The sequence below is a fragment of the Desarmillaria tabescens genome, assembly GCF_030435595.1.
Source record: "Desarmillaria tabescens strain CCBAS 213 chromosome Unknown EV420scaffold_1, whole genome shotgun sequence".
Lineage (NCBI taxonomy): Eukaryota > Fungi > Basidiomycota > Agaricomycetes > Agaricales > Physalacriaceae > Desarmillaria > Desarmillaria tabescens.
Window position 1 is genome coordinate 2,367,769 of NW_026848300.1, and position 22,973 is coordinate 2,390,741.

General features: G+C 49.4%; 7 protein-coding genes across 7 annotated transcripts; 3 read left to right on the forward strand and 4 right to left on the reverse strand.

Annotated features, from left to right (window-relative positions):
* Positions 1-501: 501 nt before the first annotated feature.
* On the forward strand, positions 502-2,522 carry EV420DRAFT_1757549 (uracil-DNA glycosylase-like protein; the record flags this gene model as incomplete). Its single annotated transcript, XM_060480515.1, has 8 exons — positions 502-899; positions 958-1,079; positions 1,141-1,236; positions 1,294-1,346; positions 1,404-1,456; positions 1,511-1,763; positions 1,834-1,860; positions 1,926-2,522. 8 exons carry the CDS (start codon positions 502-504, stop codon positions 2,052-2,054), a joined length of 1,131 nt encoding a protein of 376 aa, XP_060339677.1. The 3' UTR covers positions 2,055-2,522.
* On the reverse strand, positions 2,505-4,102 carry EV420DRAFT_74341 (uncharacterized protein). Its single transcript, XM_060483301.1, has 2 exons — positions 3,722-4,102; positions 2,505-3,645 (listed from the first exon to the last, which is right to left on the reverse strand). The coding sequence occupies exons 1-2, from the start codon at positions 3,821-3,823 to the stop codon at positions 2,782-2,784; spliced, it is 966 nt and encodes a 321-aa protein (XP_060339678.1). The 5' UTR covers positions 3,824-4,102; the 3' UTR covers positions 2,505-2,781.
* EV420DRAFT_1662126 (P-loop containing nucleoside triphosphate hydrolase protein) lies at positions 4,018-7,826 on the reverse strand (the record flags this gene model as incomplete). Its single annotated transcript, XM_060478929.1, has 17 exons — positions 4,018-4,927; positions 4,986-5,079; positions 5,135-5,254; positions 5,303-5,491; positions 5,550-5,586; positions 5,652-5,730; positions 5,788-5,995; positions 6,047-6,140; positions 6,190-6,300; positions 6,358-6,515; positions 6,567-6,628; positions 6,680-6,776; positions 6,829-7,050; positions 7,102-7,122; positions 7,176-7,263; positions 7,321-7,738; positions 7,802-7,826. 17 exons carry the CDS (start codon positions 7,824-7,826, stop codon positions 4,383-4,385), a joined length of 2,568 nt encoding a protein of 855 aa, XP_060339679.1. The 3' UTR covers positions 4,018-4,382.
* EV420DRAFT_1497317 (uncharacterized protein) lies at positions 7,819-10,203 on the forward strand. Its single transcript, XM_060470915.1, has 6 exons — positions 7,819-7,872; positions 7,940-8,094; positions 8,147-8,308; positions 8,494-8,686; positions 8,739-9,186; positions 9,238-10,203. The coding sequence occupies exons 2-6, from the start codon at positions 8,052-8,054 to the stop codon at positions 9,886-9,888; spliced, it is 1,497 nt and encodes a 498-aa protein (XP_060339680.1). The 5' UTR covers positions 7,819-7,872; positions 7,940-8,051; the 3' UTR covers positions 9,889-10,203.
* On the reverse strand, positions 10,061-11,926 carry EV420DRAFT_74444 (S-adenosyl-L-methionine-dependent methyltransferase). Its single transcript, XM_060483303.1, has 7 exons — positions 11,639-11,926; positions 11,455-11,563; positions 11,165-11,402; positions 10,968-11,113; positions 10,854-10,918; positions 10,715-10,798; positions 10,061-10,649 (listed from the first exon to the last, which is right to left on the reverse strand). The coding sequence occupies exons 1-7, from the start codon at positions 11,823-11,825 to the stop codon at positions 10,234-10,236; spliced, it is 1,245 nt and encodes a 414-aa protein (XP_060339681.1). The 5' UTR covers positions 11,826-11,926; the 3' UTR covers positions 10,061-10,233.
* Positions 11,927-12,692, reverse strand: EV420DRAFT_74967 (uncharacterized protein). Its single transcript, XM_060483321.1, has 3 exons — positions 12,594-12,692; positions 12,399-12,539; positions 11,927-12,347 (listed from the first exon to the last, which is right to left on the reverse strand). Exons 2-3 carry the CDS (start codon positions 12,532-12,534, stop codon positions 12,028-12,030), a joined length of 456 nt encoding a protein of 151 aa, XP_060339682.1. The 5' UTR covers positions 12,535-12,539; positions 12,594-12,692; the 3' UTR covers positions 11,927-12,027.
* A 321-nt stretch (positions 12,693-13,013) lies between these two features.
* On the forward strand, positions 13,014-22,714 carry EV420DRAFT_1473028 (uncharacterized protein; the record flags this gene model as incomplete). The annotated part of the gene is made up of 33 exons (XM_060469099.1): positions 13,014-13,083; positions 13,137-13,165; positions 13,221-13,238; positions 13,349-13,398; positions 13,453-13,734; positions 13,782-13,860; positions 13,912-13,994; positions 14,043-14,160; positions 14,214-14,543; positions 14,596-14,691; positions 14,749-14,825; positions 15,192-15,319; positions 15,377-15,565; positions 15,733-15,748; positions 16,076-16,310; positions 16,432-16,702; positions 16,739-16,854; positions 16,905-16,938; positions 16,994-17,643; positions 17,693-18,037; positions 18,089-18,178; positions 18,232-18,466; positions 18,516-18,677; positions 18,708-20,282; positions 20,372-20,459; positions 20,539-20,608; positions 20,670-21,104; positions 21,157-21,443; positions 21,493-22,021; positions 22,074-22,139; positions 22,276-22,353; positions 22,396-22,518; positions 22,577-22,714. The coding sequence occupies 33 exons, from the start codon at positions 13,014-13,016 to the stop codon at positions 22,712-22,714; spliced, it is 7,092 nt and encodes a 2,363-aa protein (XP_060339683.1).
* Between the last annotated feature and the right edge of the window lie 259 nt (positions 22,715-22,973).

Genomic DNA, 22,973 nt, shown 5'->3' on the forward strand with positions numbered 1-22,973 from the left:
AGGCGAGGCAGCACTGTTGAATCAACAGTCAGCCACCAACGACGACGATGACGACACCCCAGACACACACCTCGATGAACCGGCATGATAGCTCGTACTCCAATCCAATGAAGGCGAAGCCTTGGCCGCAGCGCCGGGAGTATTGACTAAGATGGTAGGTCTCTTACGAACTGACCGGCTGTTTTGAGGTATCCTACGGACGGAATCGCCCCGTCCAGAAGCCTGCGTGGACGATGGCGGAGACGGTGATGACCTTGAACGAGGCAGATTGGCAGATGTCGCTTGAACAAGTAAATGGAAGTCAATCCTCGAAGGGCATTCGCAGAGCGTCTCGGATGCAGCCAATGCTGACACTCTGGGTAAGTAAGGTAGCCACGTGGCTCCAGTTCGCTCCGGCAACGGCCGCGCACCAAATTAGGACCCCACGCCACCGACGCGACGCGACATACATACCTTGTCCTTTTACCTCAACCTGTCTTCCATTACTTCCCACTATCTGGTATGGAATCCTGCGAATCTACCCACGAATCTACTGTCTATCTCGAAGACCTCGATATTCCTCGTGTCGACAAGGAAGGGAAGCCCACTGTTACGTCCGTGGTGTCGGCGACAACGACAACGGCAGCTTCTACTTCCGTGAAGCGACAGCGAACCCTAATGGATATGTTCGCGAACTCGCAAGGAAAAAATGCCTCCGAGCCCTCTGCGAAGAAGCTGAAACTCTCGCCAGCTTCCTCGGCGCGTCAGGGCGCGTCGAGCAGCACCAGAGGAGTAGCTAAAGGCTTTGGCGTTCAAAGGTTGAATTCCATCCCATTTTCCATGTCAGGATTCCAAGAATCTATGACCGATGAACAGCGGGATCTGCTCAAACTCGAATGCGAGGCCATGGGAAAAAGCTGGTAGGCGCATTTCCAATTAATGAATTTCAGCGTGGATCCTTAGTATATGATGATACAGGCTTAAATTACTGAAAGATGAGATCAAGAAACCCTATTTTCTATCTTTGAAAAGATTTTTATGGGAAGAAGGCGTGAGAGGGATTCACGATAGCCCACTGCCGCTTAAGGTATACCCACCCCGTGAGTGTTTGTTATCTAATGCATACCCAACATCTTCATATCAACTCACGGTGGTCCTTAGCCAAAGATATCTACTCGTGGTCGAGCACGCCCTTGGGAAAGGTCAAGGTGGTCATCATTGGACAAGACCCCTATCACGGCCGTGGCCAAGCTCATGGTGCATACGATACCTTCGGCCTAGTCACACAACCGTCTGAAAATATTTGATCCACAGGGCTGTGTTTTTCTGTACCTCTCGGAGTCGCAATTCCGCCTTCTTTGCGAAACGTAGGCCTCATGAAAAGCCTCGACCTGCCACGTCGTCTGCTGACTTGACACTTCCAGATTTACGCAGAAATTAAGGCGGAATACCCGGAGTTTACTCCCCCAAAACATGGGTGAGCAATACACGTTTTATCTGGCTTCCGCAGGTCTGTGACGCAAGAATGCAGAAATCTGACAGCCTGGGCAACCAATGGGGTCCTCATGCTGAATACATGCCTGACCGTTCGAGCCAACACAGCAGGTTCACATTCCGAGAAAGGGTGGGAGCAATTCACAGATAAAGTGGTCGATGTTATCGATAAATATGGCGGTGCCAACCTGTCCAGCAAACTGGCCCAAGCCGATACGGGCCTCGGCCGAGGAGTCGTTTTTCTGGCCTGGGGGGCTTGGGCGGCCAAACGAGTGGCCAAGCTTGACAAGGTCTGTATACATTATCCTGCTTCTTGCGGAAGCCCGTTAACTGATGGTTACCTCTCTCTTGAACCTACAGACGAAGCACCTGATACTGACGAGCGCCGTAAGTCCAAGCCACCACACTAAACCGTTCATTCTCATCGAAGCATTCCGTTCTACCTTCAACAGCATCCTTCTCCATTTTCTGCGCATAAAGGGTTCCTTGGAAACGGCCACTTCAAAGCAGCCAATGAATGGCTGGAGCGGAAGTACGGGTCCGATGGGACAGTGGATTGGTGCACTCTGAACGCAGAGTAAATTCGGTTCGCGCCCTAACACATGTTTCTCATGTTGCTATGCCGCTATGATACCCTCGCCTCCTTTCCCGTCTCGGTCGCAGCATGATCGAACATTTTGACATATATAGTGTGTTAACGCCGGTGCAGTTTTTGGTTGTTACCCGATATTTACATGGCATGTATGGAACAAAATATGTCACAGCAATGCAGTGGAACCTTGATCTACACGTACTTTTACTCGCGATGTGGCGCACGCATCGAGCCATGTATGTTCTGCAATGTGCAGACTTGCTGACATATCGCTGGCGGATCTCCGGAAGGAGTTCGAACCTGAAACAGCAAATTGTGATCATCCAGTCAATCGCCCTGATAATCTTTTCGTCCGGTTCCACCACGTGGCCTTCTGATTGTCTCACTTTATGATGCCGACGCCACAGTGCAAAGACTAAACAACTGAGCTTTAAATCTTAGGCGGATGCAGTCATATGGCGCCCGTAAAAAATATTATTTCCGTCAAGTCCGGCGTAAAAGGGGTCACCGGTATGATTTATCCAGGGATATGGTAGGTAAAGTGTGCGGTATAGGATACGAGGTGTTTTACATCTCTACTTAGCTGTAAGTAAGTATACGAGTCGGCCCTGTGTCAAATGCGATAGCGATACAAAATATCATTCTTTGCTTGGTATTGTAACAAGTCCGCGAGTCAATAAATATGGGGGGGCGACGCACAAAGACATTAAGGGTCATCACGGAATCGGGTTGATACGACCGTCAGGTCCGTACGCGTTCCGAGACATATGGGTATGACTGCTGTCCTGCAGCTTTGGTGGGGAAGGAAGACGAATCCCATGCTGCACAGGATTTGGCAGATGCGGATATGCCTGGTTTATGGAAAACTGCTGAGGCTCTGTCAATGAGCGTCGATGGGGTGGGTAGGAAAGTGACGTCTCGCGTGGTGAATGATAAGAGGATGAATGCAGTGGCGGGGCGGTGTTCGGAGGGCTCTGGGAGGGCATGGAGTTGTCATGAAAGGAAGATTGCGGCGAATAAGAATAATGGGAGCGAGGTTCGTCTCGGACATCGCGCACTACAAAGCCCGTGCTGTTCGTATACGCCGAAGACATAGGTCGGTCGGCTGAATGCGAATAGCTGTTCTGGGAGGAGATGTACACGCTACTGGGGAGGGAATTTCGTGACGTCGGAACGGGGCTCGTATACGACGTATACTGTTTTATTGGAGGTGGATTCATTGGGGGAAGAGGGTAGGAAGATGAGGCAGACGAGCTGGGAACATCGGACTGCTGTTCATTAATCATGAGTGTTTGGTCCCATGAACCACCCTCGACTTCCGTCACGGAACGCGGAGGGACCGTAGTGGCAAGGTTACCAGGCGAAAGAGAGCTTGCGCGTGTCGAGCCAGGAGAACTGGAGGAATCACGACTGGACCGCAGCGGTATGGAAGTGCCGCCAGTGTTCATTTCGTATGTCTTGGGTTTATCCTTGCCAGTGGGCCCCTTCCCAAGAGCTGGACGATTTGCTAGCGGAAGGTTGAGAGCCTGGCGCAAGCAATTGTTCTCCTCCTCGAGTTCGGTCACTCTCTGCTCCAAAGCCTATTTCGCAGAAATGCAAATGAGTGTTATGGATAAGGTGGAAAATTTGAATTCTCCCTAAAGGGAAATTACGAACTTGTAAATGAGCAGCGCGTCGTGCGCGAAAGGCCCGCTGGACATCCCTGGCACGGTTAGGGGGCAAGTTATCATTTCGCTTGCGACCGCGTTTTGAAGACATGAAGAAAGAAACGGGAGGAAGACGGGAATGGGGAGCGGAATGGGTGTTCAAAAGGGTACCAAGCAGGATCGGATGAACATATAAAGGGCCCGACTACGACGACGCATCGGGCTAGTCGAATCTGCGTCACGCGGCTGTCACAAACATAACCGGAGCCCAGGAAGGCAACTGGATTAGGTTGCAGGTCCTCTCGATCGCAACGGCCTGGGCCTCTGAACCGACCTATCAATAAATGAAAATTCCCCCCGCCCCCTGTCTGCATACCCGCTCTCTTAGCAACTTTGCCTGTTACAGCTTGCATTGCTGACAGCTTCCTCTTGTTGCGGTTGCCTTCAAACACTTTGGTCACCGCATGCATTGCATTGCTCCCCCATTCTCAGGCCGTGATAAGCAACATTAGCCTCGCCAGGGCAGGCATGACAAAGACGCTTCGGAACTGTTCCCACTTTCCGAATCTACACGTGAGAGACTGCTTGTACTCCCAGATAAAGCAACTCCCCAGAACCACAACCCTGAACATATTCGAAACCCCGACCAGGCAACTCCAGGCCCCGACACATCATCCTGTCCGACCCGCCGCCCCTGATGCTCGCGCTGCCTTTCTCGCGGCCGCCACTTCCTTGTCGCGTTTGGCGAACACCTTATGTCGCTGCGGAACAGGGGCCGCTGCACGTGCAAGCGTTTTGTTCGCGGACTTGTTTTGCTCGACATACGACATGTGCTGCGCTCCACTCAAAGCCACCAGTGATCCAGTCGTGCGCTGGGCGCCGGGGAATTTTGTCGGACCGAAATCCTTTGAGGTAATCGTACCTGCAAGATCACCTTCTCCAGCACGAATATCGGTACCCAGATCCGCGTCAGTCTCATTCGCAATGAGCACTGATTGGATAAGCTCGATCTGCTCATCTTTGGTTCGGTACACCAGATCCGGTAGGTTCTCGAGCCCATCCAGATGTGTGATAACCTTGAAGGCGTAGCCCTGGTCAATTAAAAATTGCTGTCGTTTCGTGCTGTAAAACATCTCCTGCGTGTCCTTGGATACGAGGGAGTAGAAAAAGGCATTAAAACCTTCATCATTCCGCCGCTTCGCTCTCAAAATGCGCCCTAGAAATTTAATACAGTTATCCATCCCTGGAGGACTTTGTAGGAAAAAAGTTCGCACCTAGACGCTGTGCTTCTTGCCGGCGCGATCCGAAATGGGATGATATCTGAATCAGACATGTCGCTTCGGGTAAATCGATAGATGTATCTCCGACCTGTCCTCGGCAACAGAATGAATAGCCTTGACATTGAAAAGGAAAAGCGTCAAACCTTAGAGAGAAAGATGGTGTTGACTTGGGGACTGTGTTGGAACCAAGAAAGTATCCTCATCCGTTCGACCTGTCCAGTACCACCATGGATATAGAGTTTACCCAGACGTTTCGCGTATGCCTAGACACGTGGTGAATGTGCTGTCGATGACTTCGGAAATGACATTACCTCCAGAGCGAAAACATTGTCGGAGAATACGATTATCTTGTCTCCTCGATCCTCGTGATACTTAATCAGGAATTGGCATGCCTGGAATTTGTTGGGGTTCATGCAGTATAGAAGCATGCGTTTTCTAGATTGCTCCCGAAGGTATTCACGATAGAATTCGGGTGTCATTGGACACCATACCTCCGCACACTATGAACCGAACTCAGCGATCTTGATATCAAAAAATTAAGGTATGGCTGATGTATACCTGCACATTCGCAATATGTCCCTTGGCAGCAAGATCCCTAGAAAGGCAAAGCGGTCATTAAACAATTTAACTACAGTGATGGACATATGGTAAGCAACTGACATCCAATTCGCTTCGTATAGCTTGGGCCCGATCATATAGTTCAGGTCCGCTATCTTGTCATCTTCACGGACAAGGGTAGCTGTATAAGTCGGACAATGAGTTTTGTATTTTCTTCGAAGAGAGAAAAGTGGCTTACCAGTCAGACCAAGTTTGGAATGCGCCTTGATCGTTCCGACGACCCGACGGAACATTGCAGCGGGTACAACATGTACTTCATCCAGTAGCATGAATCCCCATTCCCGAGAGGTCAAAAATTCCATCATCTTCTTAGACTCATGGGACCGGTTGTGGGTATTTGCAACCATAGAGTAGGTCGATACAACAATCCCACTTTCGCCAGCAAACTAGAGAAGTTCTCAGACTCAGGTGCGGCAAGCGGAAAGAACAAGCTGTACCTTCTCCTTCTGGTCCGCGGTGAATACCGCGATCTGGCGGTCAGTCACATTCGACCACTGCATAAATTGTGATTTCCACTGCATGACGGACACACTAACAACGCATAAAAATTATCTAACGAATGACACGGCGAAGGGCTTACGAGGATGTGCACAGTACGAGGCAAGACTTCTTGATCGTACATGCGGCAGTGATTCCAACAAGGGTCTTCCCTGCTCCGCAAGGAAGCACAATGATGCCTGAACGAGCGCGACTGAGTGACAAAATTTTCAGAACACGTTCGAGAATCGAATTCACGGAAATTATATACCCATTTCCGAACATCTTGCTCAGGCTAGTTTCTTGATATGGGCGAATCACGGTGGCGGGCTTTAAATCAATATCAAGGTTCGCATTCACAGTGTCATTTCGAAAATCGTATTCTTCGAGCATAGGATAGTCTAGCACTGTACATTGTTTCTTGACATCCTACATGTACAAAATAAGGTTTGTGAATGAGGTGAGATGTCCAAGACGTACGTCGATCTTTGCGTCATGGATTTCGAAAGCATGGACATTGTCGTCGTCCTCGTCAATCTCGTCTAAAACTCAGTCAATTGTAGAATTCTACTATGGCTGCCGATCTGAGATACTTGCCTCCATCAACTCCAACGACAGACGTAAATAGATCAGCATCAGACTGATTGGCGGCGGTAACGGCGTTAGACGGTCCGACTTTGGAACCTTCGTCTTTTTTCTTTTCAGCTTCTTTGGTGCCCGGAATAACTAGATTCCCTTTTACGGGAGCTTTAGAAGTAGTGAAAGTAGCCGCTTTGATACTAGTATCAGTCTGGGTAGACACTATGCGCGCCTCTCGAATTACTCTGTCCTTGAGCAATAATTGAAGGGTCTCGGGATGACTTGATTCGACAAAGTACTTGTTGTGCTTGAGAACGAGCTTGACCTTGCCGTAACTCAGAGTTCGATCACGAATGTAAGAAATGATGCTGTCAGGGACAGGAACCTGTGGACAAAGAGTGAAAATATGAACACCTCCCTATCGACGACATCATACCTTGGAAAGGCGATTGAGAACCTTCAGGCAGTTAGTCAGCGAGAACAGTTCGAACAAGTGCAATTCACACAGACTTCAATGATATCTTCAGTTTGAAGGCCGACAGATACAGCCGCATATAGAGAGTACGGAGTTAGAGTGTATTCGTGGATGAAGGCCGGTCTGAAGTGGGAAAATATTACATGCATGTACCTAAGTGTACTGTAAGTCAATACGTACCTGCTAACAGGCTCGCTGATAGCGGTGAGAAAGTCCTGAGCTTGCTCGGCAATAGGTGAGAAGGCTTCTAAGATGATGTGGCCATCGTCGGGACTGATCCAGAGTGGTCGGGAAGCATGGTCGTGTTTCAGGTGAAGCCATGAGAAGTCTTGTTCCATAAAGATGTGAGAGACGAGGATATTTTGCTGCCTCCGATGAGCATCCAGGGAAGATAAGTTAGCAGTAGAATCGGCTGGATTTCTTGTCTGGGCAAGCTTTCGTGTTAAGGCGCTGAAGTTGATGGTGGCGCTGCGAGGTACGAGGGTCGTATCCGGAGGAGAAGGAGGAATGACATCGTCCTCATTGGTGACATCAAGATAATCCTCCTCGTCACGGTCTCTCCTTACTCGTTTTGACGGCTGAGAAGGTCCAGCGGAAGCTAAAGAATCGTAAAGAACGTCAAATTGGGGTACGATTGCTTAGGAACATAGCCGGAACATACACTCGGCTAGACGCTTCCCCGACATTTCGACCTGTTGTCGAAGAGCAGAAATCGGTATGAAGAACGTGAAGGTAAGAGACAAGAACGAATCGGTCAAGGTGCTCGGGCCCGCCAGTGACGTCCATCGTGATGAATAAGCAGCGGAGTTTTAATTCCATTTGAGGAAGCAGGCGACTTACAGATGACTTGCTTTTCGTGTCGACGACCACCATCTTCCCCGCATTTTTCGCCTTTTCTTGTTTAAGACAGAATGTGGAGGCCTGCTACTCGCCAGATAACTGGTACTAATGAAGGTGTGTTTTTTCTGCGTTTTCATCTAGTTTCGGGCTTCTGAATCATTTTCAGTTCCACTCGGACAGCGGCGGCGTTTTGGACCAGCTCCATCCGAAGAAGCCGCTCCTCCCCAGCTCGCTCAACCTTCACCTTCAGCTTACCCTCGACCATATCAAGACCATGATAGTCCTGGAAAACGCGGCAGGGATGAAGCCCCAGCAGGCGATCCACGAGGTAAGTTTTACTGTTCGCATTTAACCTCATAGCCCGCCATTCTGCGCAAACGCGATATTTGGTATCCTTGTAACGCACTGTTCGAGGTCTCTGCGTTTTCGTCGTACCCAGTTTGGGGCTAGGCTCATGCTACTAACCTATACTAACACTAACACTAACCTATTGCTGTTTATCACTCACGTTAGTCGACCCGAATGCCCCTCGCAAGCGGCGAAGTCGTTGGGGTGAAGTCAAGACAGAAATCCCCGGTCTCCCAACTGCCATCTCTGCTGCTGGCGTATCTCAGGCTCAGCTCGACAACTATGCTATCCACCTTAGGCTCGAAGAAATTAACAGAAAACTACGACTAAACGACTTCATTCCACCTGAACGCGAGAGGCAAGTTCGAATATTCTTGTGAATGCTGAGCATATACTCATCTTTTCGTTAGATCCCCATCCCCTCCTCCTACATATGACGCTCATGGTCGTAGGACCAATACACGCGAAGTACGCTACCGTAAAAAGCTCGAAGACGAGCGTATCAAACTCGTCGATCGCGCCATGAAAAATGATCCTAACTTCCGCCCTCCTGTTGAATACCAACAACAAAAGCGCTCACAGCGTCCGTCGGACAAGGTCTATATCCCCGTCAAAGAATTTCCTGAAATTAACTTCTTTGGCCTACTCGTCGGCCCTCGTGGTAACAGTTTGAAGAAGATGGAGAGAGAGAGTGGGGCGAAGATTAGTATCCGTGGAAAGGGTAGCGTTAAGGAAGGGAAAGCACGTCCTGACCAGTATGCAGACGATGCTGAAGAGGACCTTCACTGCCTCATCCTTGGAGATAGTGAAGAAAAGGTGGCGGCCTGTGTAAAAATGATCAATAAGGTCATTGAGACAGTAAGCAATTTTTTTTTGTTGCTCTGGATCGTACTGATTCGCTTGTCTCAGGCCGCTTCCACACCTGAAGGTCAGAACGACCACAAGCGTAACCAACTTCGCGAGCTTGCGGCGCTCAACGGTACCCTCCGTGATGACGAGAACCAAGTTTGCCAGAACTGTGGTGGCGTCGGTCATCGGAAATACGACTGCCCTGAGCAGCGGAATTTCACTGCTAACATTATCTGCCGTGTTTGTGGGAGTGCTGGCCACATGGCTCGCGATTGCACCGTCAACAAAGATCCCAATGCACCGATGATGCACACCCCTCCTCCTCCACCGAACATGAACAGTCGTGGCTTTGATTCTGAATATGCCAGCTTGATGGCCGAGCTGGGAGAAAGCACAGGCGGTTCTGGCGTGGACCTTTCGAAACCTTCCTGGGCTGCACCTAGTGCAGGTCACGATATCACTGGAGGGGGAACGAATATTCCACCTTGGCGTCGTCCGGAAGCTTGGGTAACCAACATACCACAGAACCAGTCGCAGGGTGGTTTCCCGGGTGCTACGGGATACGGTGGTGGATACGGTGGGGCATCTGCCGGGTATGGGAGCCAGTGGCAGGGCTATGGACAGGCTTCAGGATATCCTCAACAATCTCAAGATTATTCGTCGAACTACGCCTCCTACTATCAAGGCCAATATAGTCAACCAACCAGCTAATCGAAAACTTCTGATCTTATTCCTCATTTTCTGACAAACGGCAGCACTAAACATCAATTCTTCTCACCTTCTTAGCTCAGCTTTTCACAGTCGAAGAGGTCATTCGGCCTATTCATTTTACATTCGGATTTCATTCCCTCTTTATCCACAGAGCGCTGTACGTGGGAATTGTTTGTAGGTATACTTTGTCCGACATGGTTGATGGGAGCGTGGACACGGCGTCCCTACTAACGGAGACCTTTTCAAGCTGCGAGGTTTCAGGTGTTTTACTTCTTTGAACTGTAACCCAATGATATGTTTTTTTTTTTGCGAAATGCGTGCGATTGATTCAAAGATACAAACGTGCTAGCTATTGTGACTCTTTCTCTTTTTCTTTTTCCGCGGCTTTTGTTGTACAGAGCGCTCTTTTTCGTCTAAAGTTCGTTTCTGGGCGTTGCTGGTGCTGCTGTCACTCCGAACGAAACAAGAGACAAAGAATCCATTTGTAGCATCGCCGTCGGGGCTGCAGCGTATCAACGAAGCAGCGTCACCTGTTGAAAGATGAGTATAAAATTGGCACTTTTTTGAGAATGATATACTGGGGTTGTCCATCTCTTCTGGAAGTCCCCTGCGCTTCCACTGCGGCAGGACATTTTCTGGAGCCTCCAATTTAAATCTGCCGCTTTCAGCCTCTTCCGATTTCAAAGCATCACGAACAACGTGCTCGTTCTCCATCGCGTGGACGCTGCAAGTCGAGTAGACAATTCTCTTGACTGCGGGAACTATCATGCATTGTCAATAGTCAAAAATTTAATTGCATAATGACAGAATGAATTGGACCACCTACATTTCATTGCGTGCTTGATCATCACGAGTTGAAAAGCGGCCAGTTTTGTCAGACGTTCGTCTTTCTCGGACTCATTTTCTGCCTCTGACAACCAGATACAAAGATAAATATAACCGATCGGGGATGAAATGAGTTTCACCTGTCTCTAAGAGGTGATCAAGGCGGTTGACTATGCCAGAGCCGCTACAGGAGGGATCTAGAAGACTACAAGGAGTTAGATTTGTACCTGTTCAGCTGGCAAACTCCCCCTGACATGTGAGTGACCTTGCGATATACTTCGTCTTGAGGATCTACCGTAAGGAAGTCGAGGTTCAGAGTCTCGACGTTCTGACAACCTGCTTTGGATAACATCATTTCGAGTGTTTTGAATCGTTTTCGGTCCCGTTCGAACGCAAACAGCTAAACATTGATTAGCCGGGGGAACGGTCTCAGGTGGCGAAAGGGACACACCTTCCCAATGTTGCCCATGATCGCGCTGAGATGGGAAGTCTTGTTGCCTGGCGCGGCCGTTGCATCGATCACATAGGTGCCTTCTCTTGAGGGCGGTGAGAGAACAACGGCCGGAAAACAAGACGCCTTGTCCTGTAGAATGATCTTCCCAGACTTGTACAAAGGGTCGTCATGGAACGTGGTTTGGGGTGAAAACAGGAGAAGGTTCGGAATATGCTCATCCTTAGCGAAGCTCCGACTAAGGATTACGATAAGAAGCGTTCTACGTTCTGGACACTAATGACACCTGCCTGGATGTAAAAGGATCCGTGAGGTCATAGCCATTGGAGACGAACGCGTCCATGGCGTGATCCGACGCCCACATCAGGGTGTTGACCCTTACGTAACGTGGTATTTGCGCTGCAGCGATGCGAAAGTCGATGTCGATTAGCATCTCTTCCATGGGAAACAACTAAATGGAATGTTTTCGCTCACCTGCTCGGTCATCCCCATTGTGGGCTAATTCAAGGTTCGACCTTACGCCACGCTTAATTTTTATTCTTTGGAATTCGCCATTCAGACGCGTCTTGTGGCGTAGAATCGCTTGCTTGATGGGGCCGTCGCCAGCCTGGATACCACCCGCAAGCAAAACGTCATGAACAAGAACCAGAGCAAGATTCATAGAGGTTATCTTCTTTCTCTCGTCCTTTACCGGGTTTCTACAAAATAATGAGAATCAATCGAACTTTTTTTCGGCTGCCCAATATAGTAATTCATAGGTACCGGTTTTCTTTCAACAGCGACTCAACACCAAGAGCAACAGTAATGATAGAATAAACAGTTTAGAATTGATTCCCAAAGCAGTACACAATGTTTTGGTGTCATCAAGTCATGCAATGGAGCCTGCAGTGATGAAGAAAATACCGCTGATTTGGGATTTGACAGACCAGATTAGCGGATTCACGAGGATCACAAACCAAAGGCCTGGGTGGTGATATCAGAGCCTTTGATGGATAATTCGGAGGAATATAGCCAAGTTGTACGTCAGGAAGGTATAATTCGCAGTGCTTATGCATTTGGTGGAATCCAAGATGGGGAATTACTATATTGGGCAGCCGAAAAAAAGTTCGATCGATTCTCATTATTTTGTAGAAACCCGGTAATAGGTTCGTCTCATTTATCACTTGGGTCAGTACAGCTTTGTCTGAAGATGCCGCGTCAGACAAAGTTTAGGGTATAGCTAAGATGTCCGTACATTTCAGTGTCTCAATGACCAAGGCAGAAGTCCTCTTGCGGTCCTTCTCAGGCAACGTAGCAAGGACCCCTTTGATCGACCCTGTTCTTGCGTCTAGACTATCGAGGATTTTCGAAGCTTCAAAATAAAGGTTCATTTTTTCTATTCATACGAATTAGGCTCTGTTTGTGAAGCACTACAAAAGAAACTACGCGCAAAATTGCATATGCGTTCCGTCATCAAACCCTTCCTGCAACAGAGAACAGACCTGTAATAATAGAAGGTAGGTGAGAATGAACGTTCAAATGATGAAAAAGACAAAGATCAGTCGTATTTTTTCGTCACACGGGGCTAACAGCCCAACTCGGACAATGTAGATAAATTGAAAGCATCATTTCATAGAGACAGAGGAAGGCTACTCACAAGAGTGGAAACGCATTCGCGGGTTGACGTCGACAGCAAACGTTGGAATTGAACACGGGCCGCTTTTTAAAGCATAAAAAAAAATTCCCACGTTTTTTTTGAGACGCCGACCCACGGCAAGACGCGCGCGTTTGAGCTTTTCGGCGCTCCTCCTCTCCACCCTTTCCTATCCTGCAAAGTATGGTCATATCTACTCAGAAGTAAAATGTTCTCATGTCTTTCTCAGTGCCGGTAGACACTGAGCTCTACGATCTCCTAGGAATATCTCCAAATGCAAGCCAAGGTGCGGACCTTGGGACCATGAATTACGGTGGCTCACTTCTTTATTCATGCTAGCCGATATAAAGAAAGCGTATCGCAAGAAGGTGTGCATATGTGTGCTCATGCTTATGTCTACATCTTGGTCTGACTTTCCATCAGGCAAAAGAACACCATCCGGTATGTGGTGCTGTCCTTGCCAGTCAATACCATTTGAACAGCTGAGTATACAGGATAAGGTGATTGATAGTACTCCATTGGTAGTCCACGGTGAACCATTTCCCGACTAGAACATCAATGATCCAGAAGCAAGCCGCAAGTTTCAAGAGATGGCATCTGCGTGAGTCGCAGACCTGCCTGCCGCTGCCATCGTCCCCTCATGAATTCCTGGAAGTTATGACATCCTGAATGACCCTGATTCTCGGTCTGCCTACGATGCGGGAGGAATGGCGGGTCTACGCGGTGGCGGTTCCGCTGGAATGGACGACATTTTCAGTCAATTCTTTTCAAGTTCAAGTTTCGGTTTTGAGTTTGATCTTGGTGGAGGTGCAAGTCGGCGTCGGACAAAAGGCCAAGATTCTATCATTTCATATGACGTGACGCTTGAAGATCTCTACAACGGGAAGGCCGTGAAAATGAATATGGAGAAAGACGTTGTTTGTGGTGCATGTAAAGGGTACGTCGCATAATTTTTCGTTAGAGGCATCGTTGACGTGTGACTAGAACCGGGACCCGAGGAAATGCAAAGCCAAAGCAGTGTGCCACATGTGAAGGCAAGGGCTGGACATTTGTCCATAACCAGGTTTGTACAAGCAGATGGAGTGTGAAGCTCTTCCGATAAATATATTTGTAGGTGTCTTCATCACGGATCGGAACAACAAGAGCAACATGTCACGATTGTGAGGGCAAGGGAGAGAAAATCAGATCGAAAGATAGGTAAAGTGATTCTTCCGCTTCATGCCCTGATATATGACGTCTGTTTAGTTGTAAAAAGTGCAAGGGCGAGAAAACCGTGCACGAAAAAACTCGCCAAGAAATTTTTATTGAAAAGGGTATGACGGACAGACAGCGAATCGTGTTACCTGGCGCAGGAGACCAAGAGGTATTTAATGGTTAATCCTTCCGACATAACATGATTTACATCTTCAACCATAGCCCGGTTTGCCCGCCGGCGATGTGGTCTTTGTCCTTCATGCGGCACATCACGAATCTTTCGAGCGATCAGGAAACGACCTCCTTACCAATGTCAAAATCACACTCTCGGAAGCTCTCTTTGGATTTTCTCGGATACTTGTCACACACCTCGATGGTCGGGGAATCAAAGTTACTAGTCCTCCTGGTAAGATATTAAAGTCAGACGATTCGATCGTGCTGCGAGGTGAGGGCATGCCTATTTACAAGAGGCCGGACGAAAAGGGAGATCTCTTCGTCGTCTTCGAGGTCGAGATGCCAGATGAACAATGGTTAAAGAATGTTGATCGGAAGGTGGGATAATTGTCACTAAACTTCTATTTTCTTTACGAACACCAAATTACAGGCTTTGGAGGCGCTCCTACCACCCAAGAAAACTGATTTGGATCCCCAACCTGAAATTGTTGATGCTGTAGACTTTGAAGAAAGTGATATTGTGGATGTGCGTGCCCATTCTTTGCCGGCTGGCCACGAGTTTTTTCATGGTTTTACATATCAGTTCGGTCAAACGGAAGATGATTGGGAAGATGACGATGACGATGACGACGGTGATATGGAGCCAGAATGCCGACAGCAGTAATCTGTGCGGGGTTCGCGTTGAACGTTTGTTTTCACATCTCAGTTTTTCTACATTCTCACTGTAGTCTACCTCCATTTATCTCTGGCATATATTTGTTAGGATGTACATTAATGCTACTTTACCCCACTACTTGTCCGTTGGTTGACTTCATTCTGAGGCGTTCATCATGTACGTCCAATGCATCGATGCCATGATTAACGTGAAATTACGTTTCGTTCTTGATCATGAATCATCATGTCCAATGGTACGAAAGTGACGCCGCTGCCTTTCGCCTAGACTCGCGGTATCCACTAAATTCTTGCCCCGAGGTGGGCTTTTGTCATGCCTTGCGATGTAAGAATTATGATTGATGATTGGTCCAGGCTGTATCGTGGGTGCTTCATTACAACTGGGTCCATTGTAACGCCGTCGTTTCTCGGAGTGCTGGACAATCATTTCATAGATTTATTGAATCTTCCTTGCCTACCGCGCAGTATCATTTCGCAGGAGAGTGAGAATGTCTCACGTTTTCCCCTTTAGACGGTTCAATATACCTAAGCTTCGACAGGGCGAGTAAAGCTCGGGAAAGGTAGGCCTATAGTCACCGATGCTGAGAAGCTGCGTGAAGATACGCGACAACTCGCACTCAATCGAAGCCATTATTCATTCACGACAGGAGGTAATATTCCGGGCTCTCGACCAGTTCCTGATGGAGAACGGCTCCTTGACACCGACTTCCTTCATGATTTCGCAAGCTGTAAGTATGCATCAGCACATTCAGTTGTGAAACCCTTGATGATTTTTTTTCTTTGATGTCGGAAGTAGTCGCTCCGCGTCGACTAGTGCAGAATGTGCGGTAGCTTCTTGATAAACCTGAGGCTAAGCCTCGCATCCAAGCGGTGAACTGTCTTCGATACAGTCTAGCAACCAGTTCCACGCTGTGAGTCGCAAATTCCTCCGGTCGTGATGCAGTGCTGGCGAGAACGGAGGTCGTTGGTGCGAACGCGGTCCGCTGACCATCTTCTTACGACAAGTCTTGAACTCTTTCCCAGCAGTGCACGGCTCCCTAATGAAGGGCCAAGGTCACTGATGACTAGTCGCGCTGCAAGGAATCGACGGCCAAAGTTTTCTTGTAGTTGCAGGCATTGACCCGTACGAGTCAACCTGAGCCTGAAAGGTGCCGCTGCATTCGAACGGTGCCGCTTACTTTAGCGCACAAAGAACAAATAAGCACAAACACCTTGGGAACGTCAACGACGTTGTGCAGCTCCCTTGTATCGCCTTCCTTCCCCCCAAGACACGCAGTAGGCGTTATTCTTTACATTCTTCAACCCATGCAAGGGTTAGCATACACCAAAGCTGTCGTATTGGATGGAGAGACCCCAAATGAGTGCGGCACCCCCGTCAGCAACTTCGACGATATTCCAATAGATCCTGCGCTATGCGGGCCAGCGAGAGCGCCCAATCATGTTTCGGTTGAGCAGAGTACAATTGACGTCGATGTGAGTTGCATTAACAATATCCAAGTCGATGGTCGAGGCGCGTCGCGTTCTGGCGTATTTTGATCGTTTTCTTCAAAGTTCAGCCGTTCATTGCTAACGTGCTCCTCGATGTATTCTCTAGAACTCCACGTTCAGTCACGGGCCACAGGAATATTTACCATACTCGCAGGGACCCCAAGGTGATCCGTTCGCTCAGCCACCCCCAGCCTATTTTCCCGTACCAGAAACACAGGCTCGCCTTTCTCCGCCGCCCACGAAACGAAGAAGGAAAGAGGTGATACGCGAAATGATATGCCGCACATGCAAAGGGAATGATAACCAAAACAGCCGTGGCGCTCCCGAGCCCATGCTTTCCTGCGGCGAGTGTGGTCATAGTGGCAAGTCTCTTTCCGGTCCGTAATCTTATGCAGCTCATGCCGTCGCAATAGTTCATCCCTCATGCATGAAGAATTTTGTCCTTACCCGTCCTGATATTCTCTACTCCGTTAAATGGGCCTGCCCGGACTGCAAGAAGTGTGAAATATGTCAGAAGAAAGGCCGAGGAGTACGTGCCCGTATTTATATGCGAATAAAATGATGTTCACCTATTTGTAGAACAGGATGTTGTTTTGTGATCTGTGTGATAGAGGTATTCAGTAACCTTTCGCGTTCCTGTTATATATGTGCTGATACTTTTCGGCTAGGCTGGCATATGTATTGCATGAACCCCCCTGTTGAAGACGATCCCGAAGGTGCTTGGTATTGTCCCCAGTGCGTGCTCCTGGATCAAGAGTTGCCGGTGACGCCTCAACATGATACTCCATTTCAACAACCATCTTCCCCACTTCCCCACCGCGAACCATCTGTCGCATCATCGTCGCGATCTCACGTCGCTTCAAAAAATGGTCGTGCGAAGACTCGAAGTACGGGAAAGGGCAAAGGAAAGGCTCTAGCTGTAATCACAGACGATTCCGAGTTCGACGTTGAAGTCGATGTTGAGCGGGAGCTGGAGACGCCTATTGCAACAGGAAGGCCCGTCAGAAATAAGAGACCTACCAAGAGGAAAGCTGCACAATCGAGGAACGAAGATTACTCCGAAGATGAGGTTACCCTATCTGCTCGTCAGCCCAAGCGAAGGCGCACAGACGTCTCTTCTGCGACAGCGCCGATATCTACTCTTCCGCGTCTAACCTTTAGATTATCCACTCAACAAAAAGGAAAGGGGAAGGAGCGGGAAGAAGAGGATAAAGGAATGTTTGATGATTTCTTGCTGCCAGAGCAGAGGGACACGATGAAGACGACAATAGATGGGCCGGACAGGCAGAGGTTTGATCGCACACGCCAATTGGCAGAGGTATGTGTTCCCTCCCAGGTACTGGTAAATTAATTTAGCTTGCCTATAGGCCAAGCTGGCAGCAAGGGTGCCCCCGCCACCCACATCAGCATCTGAAGAAGCGGAATCTTCTTCCTCTGTATTACATCCAACACGACTACGGTTGGCAGCACTAGCAAACCAAACTGCACCGATATCTGGCCCTTCAGCATCACCAGGTCCCTCAACCCCGACGCCACTTCTACCAATCTCTGGCCCACGCGTTAAAGTAATCCATATCGGAGGATACGACGTCAAGACCTGGTACGATGCCCCATTCTCTGAGGAGTATTCTTGCATACCCGACGGAAAGCTGTGGATATGCGAATTCTGTTTGAAGTATATGAAGAGCAAGTTTGGATATAATCGACATCGGGTAAGTCAATTTGTTTCGTGTATATGCGCCTGTTTTCACTTTGTGCTTCAGATGAAATGTAAAGCACGTCATCCACCCGGGGATGAGATATACAGGGATGGCGATATATCATTATTTGAGGTTGATGGACGAAAGAACAAGGTGAGTACGTATCTTGCAGCCGCTTTCGTCTGGCTTGACTATGCTCGTCGTAGATCTACTGCCAGAATCTATGCTTGCTTTCCAAGATGTTCCTTGATCATAAATCATTATTTTATGACGTCGAGCCGTTCCTGTTCTATGTGATCACTCAGGTGGATGACGATGGGGCTCGATTCATTGGATATTTTAGTAAGGAGAAGTGTAGCGTTAAAGACTACAACCTTAGTTGCATAATGACGCTTCCGACGCGTCAACGCCAGGGATGGGGCAATTTCCTCATTGATTTCAGTACGTCAAGTAGCTTCTTGAGAGGCGGTAAATTAACTTTTCATTTCAGGCTACTTGTTATCTAAAAAGGAACAGCGGCTGGGTTCTCCGGAAAAGCCACTGTCTAGTCTGGGTGCATTGGGCTACAAGAACTACTGGACGTTATCCTTGATGCGATACCTCGAGAATGGACCTGAACACCCGCGGCTCGAAGGTGACGGAATCAACAGAGGTTCGCGGTGTTTATTGACAATTTTCACAGACATAAGCGCAGCGACGTCTATGACAATAGAAGACGTCTACAACACGCTTGTTCAACAGGACATGATCACTATTCTCGAAGAAGACAACCTTGTAGCCAAGCCTTCTCCGGGACAGTCTATCAAGATCAACCGACGCAAGACAGGTGGGACGCGAAATAATATTGCACGACGGCTGCAACGAGCGATGACCAAGGAGGAGCCAAAACCAAAGGGACCGTTCGTTCCTCCTCTACGGTACGAAATCAGCTGGGATACTGAGAAGGTGGATCGGGCCCTCAGCCATTGGGAGTCAAAGGGTCAGTTGAAGCTGAAGCCTGAGAAACTTAAGTGGAGCCCTTATTTGCTGATGAGGGAGAGCAAAGCAGAGATGCAGGAGACAGCTGAGGGTGACAAGGTAGTAGAGAATGAGGGCTCAGCTGCCGATGCCATGGCCGTCGGGCTGGCATTGTTTGATGATGATGTCACCCCAGTGGATGATGTTTCTCCATTCATGCCAACGGAGGTGGAAGCCTCGCCAGTGGATCTGTTTGCAGATGATATCGTGGTAGAAAAGTCGACTCGTGCGAGGTCGAAGGCGAAGTCTACAACACCGACGCCATTTCAGCCCCCCAAGAAGGCGACTGGGCGGAGAAAGGTGGCTAAGGGAACCGCTTCTGTTTCAGCGCCAATCCTGGAAGAGCCAACATCGGAGGTTGATGACATGGATGTGCCTCCGCCATCCCCCTCGCCAACTGAGCCCGGGTCGCAATCAAATGGTGTCCCTGTGCCTATGGTTGACACCCTGGATCGTCCGGCTGCACCGACCCGTCGACAAAACCGGCGCGGCGCCGCGAATGTAAACGGGGTTGACGAGGAGTCATTTCCGCAGTCGCTAGTGGCAACGATGTCGGGGGCGTATAGTCAGAACGGAGATCTTGATAGCTCCGTAACGGTGACACCCAGGCGTCGAAGCCAACAGAATGGCAACGCTAACAATCCCGCCCCGCAGAGACGCCGTGGTCGACCCAAGAAAAATCCACCCGAGAGCGAGAGTAGAAGAGCAGAAGAAGAGCACCGAGAGAAGGCTGCGAAGTCAAATAAAAAAGCGGCGGCGTTAATGGTGACTATTCCGGGGACCGGGAACAGGGTAACACAGCGAACGGCGAAGGAGGGGATGAACGCGTCGCCTGCAACTGAGGGGGCTACAGCAGCGTCGGCCCCTGCATCTCCGTGTCCTCCACCGGAACCGATCAAAAGTCCAGAAGCCGAGGTGACGGTTCAAGTTGAAAGCCTTGAACCCGCATCTCTTTCGGAGGCTGCAACTGTCTCTTCCTTCCCCGGAGATCGGCCAGTAGTCGTGAATGGAGATGATGCGGAGGAGGCAACGACAGTGGGAAAGGGTGAGCACGAGGATGACGTAAAGTATGAAGAGGTCGGCACGCCATTAACGAGTCTGACGAGTCGGCAGAGTGTCCCGAGTGATGATACTTTATTTGTGGTGGGAGCAGGAGTGAAGGCAGTGGGCGACCTCGAAGAAGAAGACGCAGACGCAGACTATGATCCGGATGTTGAGGAGCTGGAAGTACAACCTAGTAGTATGTATTAGATATTAATATTTGGGTACCTTGAAAGATTTGCCATGTTCTTTGTTTGGCTGTGGCGTGGAAAAGCAATAGCTGCACAGGCGAACCACTCGTCTTGGGTCAGTTTGAACGACGAGCTGAACGGCTGAACGACGGTCGAGCGATCCAACCCAGCATGGCTACCCAAAAGTAAGTTACTCCCGTTCTCTTTGCCGTCGCCTGGTGCGACGTGGACGACGGCTGGCAGGGACTGACACGATGTTGGTAGTGAGGCTGGCTCGATGCAGTACACGATAACGCCGAGCGACTCGCGCAGGGACGGAGGACTGGATGGTTCAGTAAGAGGAGCTTTGATTTTCTTTGAAATGGTTTGCTGAGCTGCTTTAGGCCCCTTTCCAGTCGCACCAGAGTCTCGGACAAGCCCTGGGCACCCATCTGCCCCCGTCAGCTTACCACCCCCAGCGCTCCAGCGACTACCGTATCTCCCCGTCCCCGTCTCCCATCCACCCCCACCACCCACATGCACACCCCCATCCTCATCATCCCCATCCACAGAACGGCGGCGCGTCCTCGTCCTCGTCGTTCACCAGCCAGACATCCCCGACTATGTCTCTCAAACGAAAGCTCGTCGACGGTGCTCAGCAGCAGCAGCTCTCCATGCAGAAACGCCGTCGTGATGCTGAAGACTCCGTTGTAGACGGCTTTGACGGTGGCCAGGGTGCCAAGCATTGGACTGACGACGAAAAGTCCAAGCTCTTCAACTGGCTCATGGGCCCTGGCCAGGATGATCACTGGAATTCACTCCGTGCTACCAAGAATTCCTGTCTCCGAGAGGTGAGTATATGCTACCTTGATCCCCGGTCCTGATCTGACTGACTGGATCCAGTGCTCCATTCAAGTATTTGGCAGCAAGAAGACTTATCAGGCGCTTAAAGGCTGTTACGAACGCAATTTTAATCTATTCAAGCAGATCTACGCGTTCGAGTCGTGGCATTCCCACCAGCTAAATGGCGGCATCGTATCCATCAATGGTTTGAGTGAAGCCGACCGCCTCAAGGAGTACGAGAGACGTCTTCAGGGCGCCAAGAAAGCTGGATGTGATGTCGGCAACATCACCGCAAGAACCATAGATCACTGGCATCGTGTGGGCTGGTATCAGCTATTCTACACGCGGTAAGCCATCTATCCGAGCTTTCGCATTTCGTTATGCTAAGGAACACAGATGGCACGGTGATCCAGCGACCACGCGTCCTAGCGTTCAGCGCGTGGGCTCCGCGGTCAACGGTGCTGGGCCTGTCGGTGATGATCCTGATCCCGTAGACGTCGATGATTCCGGAATCGACTTCGATTCGAACCTCGCAGCACTAAGCAGCTCGCATGAACCGTTAACATTCATTAACGCCCCCCCAGCTCCGAGCCCAGCAACCATACCACCCCCACCTCCACCGCCGCCGCCAATACCGTTATCCCCCCATTCAAGTCACACTAATCACACGACTAGTACTGCCGTCGAACCGCATGGCAACATTGCACTCTCCCAGGGCATGCTAAACGCCTTTATGCAATTTTTGCAGATACAAACCCAGACCGGTAAAATGAAATTGGATTACTTGAGAAGACGAGAAGAGAGAGAAGAGAAAGAGAGTTCCCAGAGGAGAGAGCTGGAGCGGCTGAGAATTGAGAGGGAACAGGCAGAGTTTGAGCATACAAAACAGACTGCGAATTTAAAGCAGAAGGCTGATAGGGCTATTGTGGGTACATTTCAGATCACGTTCTTAAATATGCTCAATGTCTCCCTTCCAGGCCCTCTTGGAAAACCCCAACGTCGACCCTTCTGTGAAGGCTGCAGCCGGCGACTATTTGAAGAAGGTATTCACAGCGGACTAGACCTTTATTTTCCTGATTTACTTGCGCATCTGTTCATATCTATCAAACTACTCAGTGTATTTGTCCTGGTTTTAGATCCTCACACATGCCGATTATTTATTATTCGCATCGCTTTCAGTTCACTGTACTTTGCTATCGATTACAATCACTTTACGGATCCAACCCGCCGGACGTCCGATACAGTTTTTTTTTTGAGGTCTGTGCGCCGTAATACAGTCGATCGGTAGGAGCGCCACAGAATGTCCCATGGGACGAGTGTGGACCACGGATGAACTATGCCCTTTTTGCCGAGTCGATTGTCGCTGGAATTTGCACTCTCAAGGCGATAGATCTTGACAATGAAACATATGGACAGGGTGTTGTCAGTAAGGTCCGGAGACTCGAACACGAAGGAAACACCCGGTTATTTGTCGTAAAAGGGTTACGTTCAGAAGGCAGGTAGCGCGAATGGGCAGAAAACTTTAAAGCGATTCAGAAATGCCCCCGCAGCAGCAGCGACCTTATTCGAGTCATCTGCGCTAGAGCGAAGATCGTTTGGGTTTGTAACGCGTGAGTAGCAGAGACAATCGCGCGTCTCACGAGTCGACAGAACGTTGGTCGCCACTTGGGCTTCATGCCTTCTACTATGTCGGTAATTAATACCGCCAATCAGGCAAGTCTGAGGTCATTTATAGGAGGAACTAAAGACTCAAAAGATTCGCCCTTATTTTGTTTTCGTGGTCGCCGAGAGGAAATCAGGTAACAGGGAGAATCAGGGATTCCACGCGTACGGCAATATCATGAGACCGTGACTTCAAAGCGTCCGGGTCGGCGGTA

Bases quoted from the DNA above. Each gene is read 5' to 3' on its own strand.
- EV420DRAFT_74341 (XM_060483301.1), bottom strand. From the start codon at position 3,823: ATGTCTTCAAAACGCGGTCGCAAGCGAAATGATAACTTGCCCCCTAAC. The intron at 3,646-3,721 runs GTTCGTAATTTC...TCTGCGAAATAG, and splicing joins GACGCGCTGCTCATTTACAA to GCTTTGGAGCAGAGAGTGAC.
- EV420DRAFT_1497317 (XM_060470915.1), top strand. From the start codon at position 8,052: ATGTGGAGGCCTGCTACTCGCCAGATAACTGGTACTAATGAAG. The intron at 8,687-8,738 runs GCAAGTTCGAAT...TCTTTTCGTTAG, and splicing joins ATTCCACCTGAACGCGAGAG to ATCCCCATCCCCTCCTCCTA. The intron at 9,187-9,237 runs GTAAGCAATTTT...CGCTTGTCTCAG, and splicing joins TCAATAAGGTCATTGAGACA to GCCGCTTCCACACCTGAAGG.
- EV420DRAFT_74444 (XM_060483303.1), bottom strand. From the start codon at position 11,825: ATGAATCTTGCTCTGGTTCTTGTTCATGACGTTTTGCTTGCGGGTGGT. The intron at 11,114-11,164 runs GTGTGTCCCTTT...ATCAATGTTTAG, and splicing joins TCATGGGCAACATTGGGAAG to CTGTTTGCGTTCGAACGGGA. The intron at 10,799-10,853 runs GTGAAACTCATT...TCTGGTTGTCAG, and splicing joins TGATCACCTCTTAGAGACAG to AGGCAGAAAATGAGTCCGAG.
- EV420DRAFT_74967 (XM_060483321.1), bottom strand. From the start codon at position 12,534: ATGAACCTTTATTTTGAAGCTTCGAAAATCCTCGATAGTCTAGACGCA. The intron at 12,348-12,398 runs GTACGGACATCT...CGGCATCTTCAG, and splicing joins GGTCATTGAGACACTGAAAT to ACAAAGCTGTACTGACCCAA.